Source organism: Danio aesculapii, chromosome 14 (genome assembly GCF_903798145.1).
Source record: "Danio aesculapii chromosome 14, fDanAes4.1, whole genome shotgun sequence".
Taxonomy (NCBI): Eukaryota; Metazoa; Chordata; class Actinopteri; order Cypriniformes; family Danionidae; genus Danio; species Danio aesculapii.
The window spans coordinates 2,775,616-2,788,879 of NC_079448.1; the positions used below are offsets into that span (position 1 = coordinate 2,775,616).

At 40.3% G+C, this 13,264-nt stretch overlaps 1 protein-coding gene across 1 annotated transcript; it reads left to right on the forward strand.

Moving 5' to 3' along the window:
* Positions 1–5,471: 5,471 nt before the first annotated feature.
* LOC130240664 (small integral membrane protein 32-like) lies at positions 5,472–11,023 on the forward strand. Its single transcript, XM_056472282.1, has 2 exons — positions 5,472–5,990; positions 8,152–11,023. The coding sequence occupies exon 2, from the start codon at positions 8,177–8,179 to the stop codon at positions 8,498–8,500; it is 324 nt and encodes a 107-aa protein (XP_056328257.1). The 5' UTR covers positions 5,472–5,990; positions 8,152–8,176; the 3' UTR covers positions 8,501–11,023.
* The last annotated feature ends 2,241 nt before the right edge of the window (positions 11,024–13,264 follow it).

Consider the following 13,264-nt stretch of genomic DNA (forward strand, 5'->3'; position numbering starts at 1 on the left):
TGTTTACTGAATGATGACTGAAATCACCCAGCAGACACAAGACGTCAACATGATGTCAGATTGACGTTATGGTCCAACGTCATGGGGACGTTGCATTTCGTATGGAAATTAAAATTGGGTTGACAGTAGTACCCAACATCAGGCTGACGTCAATGTCCAACGTCCAACCTAAAATCAACCAAATATCAATGTCTAATGATATGATGTCACAGCTTGAGGTCGTGTGTACGTTACCACTATGACGTCTATCCAACACAGGCTCATTGTGAAAATGTAGCCCTGCGGACGTTTCTGGAGACAGCGAATTCCGTATGTGGAGGTATGTATAGCTGCATTTCATTTCTTTAAACGAATGCTATGAGGCGGTGTGACGCCATTCCTTTTCGTGCTTACCAGCTGACCGCTTACCTCCGTATGGACGGCATTCCGGCTGCAACCAGTTTGTCCCGTTAGCACGCCACGTACGTCGGCGGATTTGAGATGCAGAGAGGAGTTGACCACGAAGACGGGGGTTCGAGTCCAGTGAAGAGCGGTTCCAGAAAGCAGGTAAGACAAAAACAGAATCCAAAATATAAAACAAACAAGCGAATAGCAGGGTGAGGATGTGGTAAAAAAATCAGACGAGGGCTTTTATTCTTTTTTGATTGCTTTTGAAACGTGTTGGTTGGGTTTAGGGAAGCGGGTGGTTGGGTCAATCGATAAAATTGGTTGGGTTTAGGGAAGGGGGAGGGTGGGTCAGCCCCTCCGGTTAGCTCAGTCAGTCAGAAAGTCTGTCCAAAAGTGAGTCGACAGCAGCCTCTGGTGGGTTTACGCGAGAACAGCAGGCGTGAATGGCACTCGAGAGGGAAATCTGAGATCTCAAAAAGCATACACGGCGACCTCTGGCGGATACGCGAAAACAAAAACCGTAGAAAAACGTGCCGCCGGGACGTATTTTGCGGTCTCCAGAAACGTCCGTGGAGGTACGTATTCAGAACGACCCTGAGTTGCGTCTATGTTGGATTTTGGTTGGCACACCTGATGAATAAATGTCAGTATTTGACATCAATATGATGTTGGTTTAAGATGTTGGCTCAACGTTGGATTTTGGTCACTTTCTAACACTTTTTTGGGGGGGGTAATCATTTTATGCTCATTCCACTTAAATTTGTAAAAACTAGTTGGTTAAATTAATTTCTTCATGCCGTCCCAACACAAATGGATTGTGTGGAACCTATAGCGTTATTTTAACAGTGTAATTATCATCATGGTAATCATGTTTATGACAGATTTATGACATGTTGTAACCGTACATTCATTTAACCTTTTATCCAAGACAAACTATAAAAGAGTTCTCTTGTAATTGATCGGTGCCTTGTCCAACACTGCTAAGGGCCTGGGGAGGTCATAAAATATTCATCTTTACCTGCTCCTGTGTTTCAAATGCCAGACAGGAGAAACCCTGAAGGACAGCAGGGTGAAAAGTTGATGACGGCAACTTGGAAACATAATTTAGTCTTTCATTTAGGTCAAAGTCAAAGCTGGGGGAGGACTACTGAAAGGTTGTCAGGTCTTTCACCTCTGGTAATCTTCCCTTTGAGAAGAAAAGGAAATGGAAGATGATAGCACATCTCCTAAGAGTCACAAATAAGCACATATACAGCTCGTGAAGACCCCTGAACTTTGATGCTGTTGTTTGCAGGTGATGTTTTGTGGACTGAGGTCAAACTCTTCACAGTGGTATATGATTTCGTCCTGCGCAGTGGAATTGGTGTTTCACATTTCTCATACAACAAAAAAACATGTCATGTGGAAAATTGTCTATTAAAAATGTACACGTTTCAGTTTGAGATCCAGTTACAAACATTAGAGTTTTGAAGTCGCCATGACATTAAAATGTTCTCTTATTTTTATATTTCTATAGTAGTGCTTGTTATAAATGGTGTATCTGTGGGCTTTATCGTGTAAAAATGTACTTGCCCTCATAGTCTTTTATCAAATATAACTTTTAGTCTGCCTTGAAACAACTTTTGTTCATTCCTGGTCACATGGAATGTCTTTAGGGCGGAGCTATGAGTAATTTAGCGCAGGGCTATCAGACCTTTGCGCCCGATTCACATGAAGCTTCAGCGTCAACCCTTGACAGAGGGCGTGTCTAAAGGTAGGGCTGACGCAGTCATCATAGCAGTGTCAGCCGATGAAATCAGGCTACTGAGCTGGGGTATTTGCATAAAGCGAACTGATTGGCTGATGCTTCCGTTGATGCTTGAAAAATTGAGAAATTCCCAACTTCTGCTGCGAGTAATGCTACTGAAGCATCGCCGACGGATCCACAATTCAGTTCGGCCCGCTTGGCATCAACTATTCAAAGTAAATTGGAAGCGTTGACGCTGATGCCCAATGTGAATTGGGCGTTAGGGCTGGGCTATCATTAATTTAAGGCGGGGCTATCAGACCATTAGGTTGTGGCTATCAGTAATTTAGTGCAGGGCTATGAGACCATTACGCCCGATTCACGTGGCTTCAGCATTAACCCTTGTTAAGTTAGGGCTAACACGGTCGTTATAGCAGTCTCAGCCAATGAAATTAGTCCACAGTTAAAAACTGTCTGAGCTGGGGTATTTGCATAAAGCGATCTAATTAGCTGACGCTTAGCACTTGAAAAGTTGAGAAATTCCCATCTTCTGTAGCGAGCAATGCCACTGAAGCACCACACAATTCAGTTCGGCAACACTTGACGTCACCCATTCAAAGTGAATGGTAAGCATTGACGCTGATGCCCCGTGTGAATCAGGCGTTAGGGCGGGGCCATCAGACAGTTAGGGAGGGGCTATCATTATTTTAGGGCGGGGCTTCCAGACATTTAGGGCAGGGCTATCAGACCATAATTTAGGGCGGGGCTATCAGACCATTAGGGTGGGACTATCAGTAATTTAGGGCAGGACTATCAGACCATTAGGGTGGGACTATCAGTAATTTAGGGCGGGGCTATCAGACCATTAGGGTGGGACTATCAGTAATTTAGGGCAGGGCTATCAGACCATTAGGGTGAGACTATCAGTAATTTAGGGCAGGGCTATCAGACCATTAGGGTGGGACTATCAGTAATTTAGGGCAGGGCTATCAGACCATTAGGGTGGGACTATCAGTAATTTAGGGCAGGGCTATCAGACCATTAGGGTGGGACTATCAGTAATTTAGGGCAGGGCTATCAGACCATTAGGGTGTGACTATCAGTAATTTAGGGCGGGGCTATCAGACCATTAGGGTGGGACTATCAGTAATTTAGGGCAGGGCTATCAGACCATTAGGGTGGGACTATCAGTAATTTAGGGCAGGGCTATCAGACCATTAGGGTAGGACTATCAGTAGTTTAGGGCAGGGCTATCAGACCATTAGGGTGGGACTATCAGTAATTTAGGGCAGGGCTATCAGACCATTAGGGTGGGACTATCAGACCTTTAGAGTGGGGCTATCAGGCCATATCTCGTTTTTGCGTTGCTCTTGTTTATTTGTCAATCTTCCTTTATTTTGTTAGCCGTGACCATCTTCCAACAACCCAATCAGTTCCTGATAAACAAAACCATGCACCACTTTTTTTGGAAAAAAAGACAATCGTAACATCCTTTTCTTGGCGACTTTAAGCGACATCTTATGTTGTTAAAGTAGTTCTTATTGCATTATTTTAGTGCCATATCATCATGAAGGTGTTTTGTCTTCATGTGGATGACCTAACAGTATATTTGTTTAAGCTTTAACTTCTGGAAACACTGCTTGTGATGTATTTTGATTCATTGTTAGCACTTCTGGTTGTTAAACTGCATGGGTGAAAAAGTAAGGAATGGTGGGAATGTAAAGTGTCCATCTGTTTGTTGTAGCCTTTGAAAGTCTCCATTTTGAAGACCCCTTGAAAATTTGGGCACTTGAGTTTGGATTGACCCTTCAGTTCATTCAAAAGGGCCTTTCAGAGGACAATTTATCCCATTTGGATAGCAGCAAGATGTCACACGCTCAAATGAGTTTTGACATATTTGTTGCTATAATTAACTGAAATTTCACATGTCAAAGTGTATACGGTTGTTGCGCGCGCATTTCAAAATAAAAGTCTGGTATAAGCAAAATTATTTAAAAATTAAACATTTGTTGTTTGTTTGACCACACACTCCTCGACCCACTGAAAATGTGTCGCCACCCACCAGTTAAGAAACACTGATCTAGAGGCCTTTGCCTTTCATATAAGCCAATTCTGATACCAAATGATCAACTAGAAGTCAAGTTATTATTTGTGTTCCTAAAACTTGGATAGGCAACAAGACTTTTGTCAGGCAGAGTACAGTAAGCAGTCTACAACACTATGTGGAATGCATGATCAGTTTAGTTGATTTTGTGGATCATTTACAAAAACTAAACAAAAAACAGAACAGTTTTAGTACACCTGAAGTAAACACATATAGCATGTCATGCATGAAAACAGTATGCTAATTTAGCACACAGCACTACAATTCTGGTATGATTCAGTAGCATACTGATATTCAATCCCGATGCTTTTTTCCCTTTTTTGTTTATTCCAAGAAACTGTACAACACTGTGAGAACACAGTAAAAGAGAACAGTTCTTTTATACAATATACACATAGGAGAAACAAGAAAGAAGAGCAAAAGTAATCAAATAAAGAAATAAAATGCAATAAACAGTAGTGTATTATTTTTCCTTCAGGTTAATCCCTTATTTATCAGGGGTCGCCACAGCAGATGCCCTTCCAGCTGCAACCCAGTACTGGGAAACATCCATACACACTCACATTCACACACACTCGTTCAGTTCACCCAATTCCCCTATAGCGCATGTGTTTGGACTGTGGGGGAAACCGGAGCACCCGGAGGAAACCCACACTGAAATCCACACAGAAATGCCAACTGGCCCAGCCGGGACTCGAACCAACGACCTTCTTGCTGTGAGGTGACAGTTCTAACCACTGAGCCACCGTGTCGCCATATAAACTGTATACCTTGAGTTATTTGATAAATTCTAGCCAATATTATTTAACATTTATTAATTTAACGAATCATCACATCATGCCTCTGTAGCAGCTAGCTCTCCATAACAAACATGCAAACTCCACACAGAAACGCCAACTGGTCTGGCTGGGACTCAAACCAGCGACCTTCTTGCTGTGAGACCAAAATGCTAACCATCTTGCCGCCTAACAATAGTACATTAATAATTGTAAAAAATTAATAAAATAAAAGTAATAATTTAAAAAAAATCAGGTTGCATGTAAGATTTTGATCAATTTTTTTCAAGAGAGAGTCTAACCTAATGCTGAGTCTTCACCTTAGAACAGAATGACATCAGCAGCTCAATCGGGCCCTTTAAATGTCTGGTTCACCTGATAGGCTGCATGTTTCTCTCTCTCTCCCCCCAGTAAAACCTCTCCGAGACATTCCGCACCCTCCTGAAACTCTTCCAGGCACTTTGCCTCAAATTGAAGAGTCTGTCTGAGGAGAGAGAGACATTCGCGCGTCTCCATCTCCATTGCGCACTCACTTCTATGTGTCCTTTATTTGTTCTTTTCCTATCCACAAGAATCGGATTGAACGAGCGCGTCACCGGAGGTCGCGGACGACGGGTGCGTGCGCGAAAAGCCACTTTCCCGGGATATAAACATGCGAATGGATGCCGGTTAGACGGTTTGATGCAAGGCATGGAAACCTGTGGGAAAGGAGAGATTTTGTGTGTGCGAGGATATTGAGAGCCGTCATGCGCGCTCGTTGATCTTCACTGCGCGTTTATTGAGTCATTTTTTGGTGCGACTGGAGAGGTCCCGTCTCTCCGGTGGCGCGCGAATCTATGGGAAAGCACATTGTGGACATGGATAGACAGTTCGAGTTATTTGTGGATGTAGTCTTGATGATCAGAACCCCTGTCTAGGAGTGCTGGTGGCTTTTGGGGAGTTTGTGGTATGCGATCGCGCCGCGTCCTCCTCGCCCTGCTGTCCACGCGCACAGACCGTAAGTGGAGCAATAAAAACCTCTTAAATAACGCGCAGTGAGCGCGGATATACAGATGAAGTCACAATTATTCGCCTGTGATTTTTTTAACAGTATTACCTATGATATTTTTTCTTTTGGAGAAAGTATTGTTTGTTTGTTTTTCGTCTAGAATAAAAGCAGTTTTTAATTTTTCAAATCATTTTAAGCTCAATATTATTAGCCCCCTTAAGCAACATTTGTTTCCGATTGTCTACAGAACAAACCACTGTTATACAATGACTTGCCTAATTAACCTATTTAAACCTTTAAATTAGGTTTAAAGTTAAATACTAGTGGGGAGGGGGGACTAATAATTCTGACTTCAACTGTATATACCACAGTATTTCATGAATTGTGATGTTTTTAATGAAGAACTCGAGAATATTTACATATAACATGAGTTAATGAGAGCGGTTGTTGGATGTTAAAAGCATGTTTTTCAGTTTAGGTTTACCCTTATATTATTAGTGAAATAAATGTTTTTGTTTGTTTAGTTTTTTTGTCTGAAGTGTATTTCATAATTGAAGTTAATGACGCAGAAATTTTTAAATATAATAGAAACAGTATTTTATATATATATATATACACACACACACACACACTGAAAAAAGTGTTGCATGCAAAACTGTTGCAAACAATTTATTTGTGTTGAATTTAAACAAACAAATTAAATGTAATAATGTTCAACTTAATTTGTTTGTTTAAATTCAGCCCAAATAAATTGTTTTATAATTTTTTATAAAAAAAATTAATATAACAGACACAAATATAACAGACAGATAGATAGATAGATAGATAGATAGATAGATAGATAGATAGATAGATAGATAGATAGATAGATAGATAGATAGATAGATAGATAGATAGATGTTTCTTAAAGGGACAGTTCACAGAAAAACTTGAAAGTTTCATCATTTACTCACCCTTTGCTTGTCACAAACCTGTTTGAGTGTCTTTCTTTTGTTGAACACTAAAGAATATATTTGGGAAAATGTTGGAAACATGCGACCATGGGCTGCCATATTTGTGTTTTCTACTACGAAATTCAAGAGTGATAATTTGACATTCTTCAAATTATCTTATTTTGTGTTCAACAGAAAAAAAAAGAAAGTTAGAAAGGACTGGATCCACTGGAGAGTGAGTAAATGAAAACTATTGGATGAACTATTCTTTTAACTGAACTAAAGAGATTTACAACAATAAACTTGCCCCATTCTGCTTTGTAGGTAAAATACTAATAACATGTAGACTTACCTATTTGTTGGGTTGAATTTTGAATTTTGACTTACCTATTTGTTGGGTTGAATTTTGGGGTTGAAAATAAAACACAGCAGGTTGCGTTTGTCCATTTTCTAACCCAAAATTTAAAGTTAAAATAACCCAGCAGTTTTTGTTGAGTGCACTATATGAAGAACCAACAAACAAAACCCATTGTCATAATTCAACGTTGGGTCAAATATGGACAACCCCAACTGGGTAAATTAAATTTAAATGACAATTGTTAATCCAATGATTGGGTTTGCCCACATTTGAACTTTGGTTGGGTCAAAAACCAACCCAGGAGTTTTACAGTGTAGCCTCAGTCTGTTATAATGCAATAAGCTTGACTTGAGTCTCACGTATATTCAATATTGAAGATCCCATGAAATTAAAATGACGTTTCTTAGATAGTATCAGTACTGTTAGTTTTTTAGGATATCTATAAGCTGCTGTGCTCCAAAACAGAGACAAAATTCACATTCAGAAGACTTTAAACTGAGATAAACATGTAAAGCTTGTAGTTTGTCACTTCCGCCTAAATGGATTTTCCACATCACCTCATACTTTAGTTTCTCATCAAATCTTCTGACCAATCAAATGCTCTCTAGTATCTGACAAGCCCCGCCTCCTTCTTATTTGCATTTAATTAGATGCTCTTGAGCTCAACCACTCTCACTGGCAGAGCTGTGAGAAAAACAAAACACTATTGGCTGTTTTTTTAAAAAGGGGCGGGGCTTCACTATATCCTGCCCTCTCTTCATGTTTCACATGAGATTACGTCAAACATCGAATAAAAACTCACTCTTCACTGGACTTCTAAAAGCTCTGTCTGTGTGCTAGTATGATTGTGCATAAGCAGTGTGTGTGTGTGTGTTTTCAGAGTGCCGGTGTGCGCTACGTTCATCATGCTGAGGCAGATGCTGTTAAACTCCACAGCGGCGGCGAGAGACTTCGACCTGATGAGCAACACACAGACGCCGGCGCCGCTGAACGTCTCGCAGGGGCCCGTGAGTGTGTCGGCACTCCTGAAGCCTACGGGTCGCGGGGCCGCCCTGCGAGAGGGCGAGACTGACAAACCCGACCTGGCCACGTATGTAGTGATGTGCTTGCTGCTGTTCCTGCTGGTCCTCCTCATCGTCTTCTTCATCAACTGTCAGCTCAGAAACTCGTTTTTCGCCTCCATGCCTTACGACCGCTCGCTGCGAGAGGCCCGCAGCTCCTACAAATGACTCTAGCTGAACTCTCTGATTTGTCTGTATATACTGACTGTTCTTTTGGGAGTTTTTTTGTACTTATGCACGGCCGTTTCTCCCAACTTAGGCTCATTGGGAATATGCACACCTAGAGCTATGTGTTTGCAAACCTTGAAATACGTTCTCCGGTGATATTTCAATTCAAGTTTATTGGGATTTCCTTGCAGCCTGTGTTCACAGATCCACTAGAGGGCGCTGTGTACATTTTTAAAAATGTCCAATACATGATTGGACAAGGGCTGCATCTAAAATCGCCTACTACTGGTGTGTGTACTACATCCACCACAGCTGCCGGGGAGAAAAAAAACATACAATAAGGGAATTTTTTACAGTGTAGCCTACTGTTTTTTCTTAATACTATGAATTCGGACAACCTAGGCTCACATACTGTTTTTAACATACCATATAGTATGGAAGTATGCGATTTCAGATGCAGCCTATGTTTTCTCATATGTGCTATTTACATGTCCTCTTCATAGATCCACTAGAGGGCGCTGTGTACATTTCTGCGAATAACAAATATATTACTGGACTACAGTTTCTCATACATCATATATATGTCATTGTAAATCCACTAGAGGGCGCTGTGTACACTAAAAAAAATTCTCAACACAAATAAATCAAGTAAATTTACCAAATTTAAGTTAATTGAACATAAAACAATTACGTTTCTCCCCCAATAAAACTAAATTGTGTTGTTTGAGCTCATTTTAAATATGTAGTTCGAACAAGCAGCAAAAAAAAATTTTTTTAAAGTTTACATTTATATGAATCTAAATACCTTCCTGGACTTCTCATACACTACCTGTCAAAAATCTTGTTGCCTATCCAAGGAGCAAGAAATAATAACTCGACTTCTAGTTGATCATTTGGTATCAGAAGTGGCTAATATGAAAGGTAAAGGCCTCTAGATGACATTTATTTGAGCACAATAAAATATGATCATGGCTTGATTATTAATGATTTCATTAGGACAGTAAGGTCTGACTCTGCTTAGACAAAAGTCTCGTCACTGAACCTTCAATAATGTCCAGTATAGAATATGTGCTCATGCTGCAGTGGAAACAGAATGAATATTGTGTCTGACTCCATCATGAGCTTGGAGGACTGCATCCATACATCTCTGACATGACTCAAATCACTGATTAATAAAGTCATCTGGAATGGCAAAGAAAGCGTTCCTGCAGGACTCCCAGAGTTCATCAAGACTCTTTGGATTCATCTTCAATGCCTCCTCCTTCATTTTACCCCAGCATGCTCAATAATGTTCATCTCTGGTGACTGGGCTGGCCAATCCTAGAGCACCTTGACCTTCTTAGCTTTCAGGAGCTTTGATGTGGAGGCTGAAGTATGAGAAGGAGCGCTATCCTGCTGGAGAATTTGCCCTCTCCTGTGGTTTGTAATGTAATGGGCAGCACAAATGTCTTGATACCTCAGGCTGTTGATGTTGCCATCCACTCTGCAGATCTCTCGCACGCCCCCATACTGAATGTAACCCCAAACCATGACTTTTCCTTCACCAAACTTGACTGATATCTATGAGAATCTTTGCTCCATGCAGGTTCCAATATGTCTTCTGCAGTATTTGTGATGATTGGGATGCAGTTCAACAGATGATTCAGCAGAAAAATCGACCTTCTGACACTTTTCCAAATGATCAACTAGAAGTCGAGTTATTATTTGTTGCTCTTACAACGGAGATCCACGACAAGACTTTTGTCAGGTAGTGTACATGCCATTTCTTCAAGTAAAGCCTTGTCGTGCATATTGACTGAATCACACACACCATTCACTAAACCCAACTGATAGAGTTTTCAAAAGCAAACGAGAATAGTAAAGCATATTGCGGGGGGTATACTTTCACCACGATTTCCCTTTTTTTTTATTTTTGTACTTGGTTTCTGGAACCGTCCTTCACCAGACGCAAACCTGGTCTGCTCTGAATCCCAAGTACGAGGTGAGCTACCAAGCAAACTGAACATGTACGACCATGAACACATTCGATTACAGATCACAAATGAATGTAAGTCATTTTAGTGCGATTTATTCAGTGCTACACGAACAAGCTTTTATTCGTCAACAATGCCTCCCTTTAAATGTCACTAGTGCAAAAAGATATAGAAGTTGTTGGCATCATATGGCCCCATAACATTCGCTTTATCGACAAACTGCAGGCAAACGTATGTCAAGGCGCGTATTTGCAGTTTCCCCAAAATGTATCCCTGGGCACATATTCCCAACGAGCCTGAGTTGGTTTCTCTCCATGTAGGGTTTCTCACGAGTCCTGTGCATTATGTAAGGCAGATTATTTTCTTGTATGGTGTGAAACCTTGATTAAATCTCACATACATTGAGTGTCTGTGTCTGGAGAACGTGTTGATATTGATTGTGGTCGACAGGATGAGAAGAAGCAAAAACACGAGGCTTAGGAAACCTGCTGATCTGCTGTTCGACCCCTGCTTAACTTATTATAATGGGTATTTCCATCATTCACTCAACCCTGACAGAAATGCCAACTGACCCAGGCAGGACTCGTACCAGCGACCTTCTTGCTGTGAGGCCACAGTGCTAACCACTGAGCTACCATGCTGCCACATAACAAAACTAGCTTACCCATTTATTTCCAGAGCAGAACTTAAGTCATTTGGGTGAGTAAATGAAGAGAGATTTTGACCGACAGCTGAATTGCTCTTAAAAGATTCGAGCTAAAGGTTTTCAGGTTCAACTCCTCCTAAAGCTTCAGCATTTGAGACACTTTGTACGTGAGCGGCTAAATGAGTCAACAGTCGCTTCGCCAGCTGAGCCCAAATCATCTATCGATGTTTGTCTGACAGTTATTTTATTCTGCAGGAGTTACGCAAGACACACAGCGCCAGCAGAGATAGAAATCAATCTGATATCCGTCTTAATCCGCATCGGAAGCGGCAGAGAATCAGGTGCGACTCGATAACAGACGCCAAGACACATTATAGGAGAGAAGACAAATGAATGAGTGTCTCTCCTTAACAGCAAGAGTGAGAAAACTGTGGCCATCACTGTGTGCGTGTGTGTGCTAGTTTTGGTGGTTTACAAGGACAGACATTTGTATAATGACAAGGGTATTACAACATTATGAGGACATGTCTGATGCCCTTGTAATTCAAAATGCTTAAAAATCATACTTAAAAGTGCTGTATGTAAGTTTTTGACTCTAAAGCATATAAATTCCATAATGTGTTTGCAGATATTTCAGAAACATGCTCAGTGAACTTACTTGTTTATCTGAAAAACAATGCTGAAGTCAGATATTCTGTTGTGAAAATGTGTGTTACGTGCCAGAACGCTGTCTTTGTTTTGGTTATTTAACCCGCCCACTGCCAGTTTAGCCAATTATATTTCAGCACCGGGTTGCCTTGGCGGTAAACAGATTTCATTCAGTCATTCAGACAGGCTCTGAAAGCATGGGTCCGTGACTGAAATGAGACCTCTGGTGGACAGTAGCAGCCTCCAAAATGAGACGCAGATTCAGAGTTCCACATGAGGTTATTAATTAGCAAATAATATAATTATTACAAATCTCAACATTAGGTGAGCAGGTTACATTGTAACCCCGTGCCCTTACAACATGCTACATGACGAGATTTGCAGTGATAAGCACTTTGGCTGTTTGCACTAGGCATGGGATGATAACAGATTTCAAGGTTTACAGCAATTTAGAAAAGTCAAGGTTTTAAAGCCACCCAAATTTTCTGGTTTACCGTTCCTCTGGTATATGTAAGATTTTTTATGTGTTTTTTGTTTGTTTTTTAGGATTACAGTATCTCCAGCAAGAAAAGATATCCAAAGATGTCATTTTAAATTGTAAAGAAATCTGTGTTTTAGAAACTAATGAAGACAGCATAAGTGAACGATTCATTTGAATTATTTAGCATGTTCATGGCTCCAAAATATTATAAATGTTTCTCAAAATAAATTATATTGTGTTCAAAGGAGAAAATATTTTAGTTTTTTACCCAGACATTTAAAAAAAGAATATATTTTAGAGCGGTAATCACAATACCGTGAAATCGTGATCATTTTTATCCAAGGTTATCATACCGTCAGAATCTTATACCGGCCCATGCCTAGTTTGCACCAGACGAAACACGACAGAAATGTAAATACAGCCATTCAGAAGCAAGAATAGTGCACTCACTGCACTCCAACAAAAGGTTTATAACGTAATTAATATATAAATACCCTGTTTAACATTATTAAATGTACATGCTGAATCACTGATATGTGTTGCTTTTGAGTCAGTTCTAAAGTTTGATTTCAAACGGTTTCTTTTACTTTCTGGATTACTTTTATTTTCTTAACTTAAAGTAACTTAAACGTCTTAAAGTAACTTAAACGGTTACTTTTATTTTCCAGATCTGAGGTGAACTATCTGCAGCTGCTTTCAGTATATGACAATAAATGTCATGTGAAATGGCATTCAAAGTCAAATTATTAGCATTTAAAGCTGAATAAAGCACATGAGGTGTACCTGAGGTGATCATTGTCAGTTTCCTGTTGTTCAGCTGTGAGAAATAGAAGCCATTTCTAATATATCAATTCGAGGTGTTGGTTAGGACAAAAACTCCTTTTAATATGGATGCTTTTATTTAGAACACAACTTAAATCAGCCTTTAGACTCGCTAGTTAGGCTCGCTCCCGTTGTTGTTGTCGTCGATCTGGCAACCTGGGCTTGTGTTTGTTTTGAAGCAGGAGTGCAATACC

What these genes read in the sequence shown, in the direction of transcription:
- LOC130240664 (XM_056472282.1), top strand. Translation starts at nt 8,177, where the DNA reads ATGCTGAGGCAGATGCTGTTAAACTCCACAGCGGCGGCGAGAGACTTC.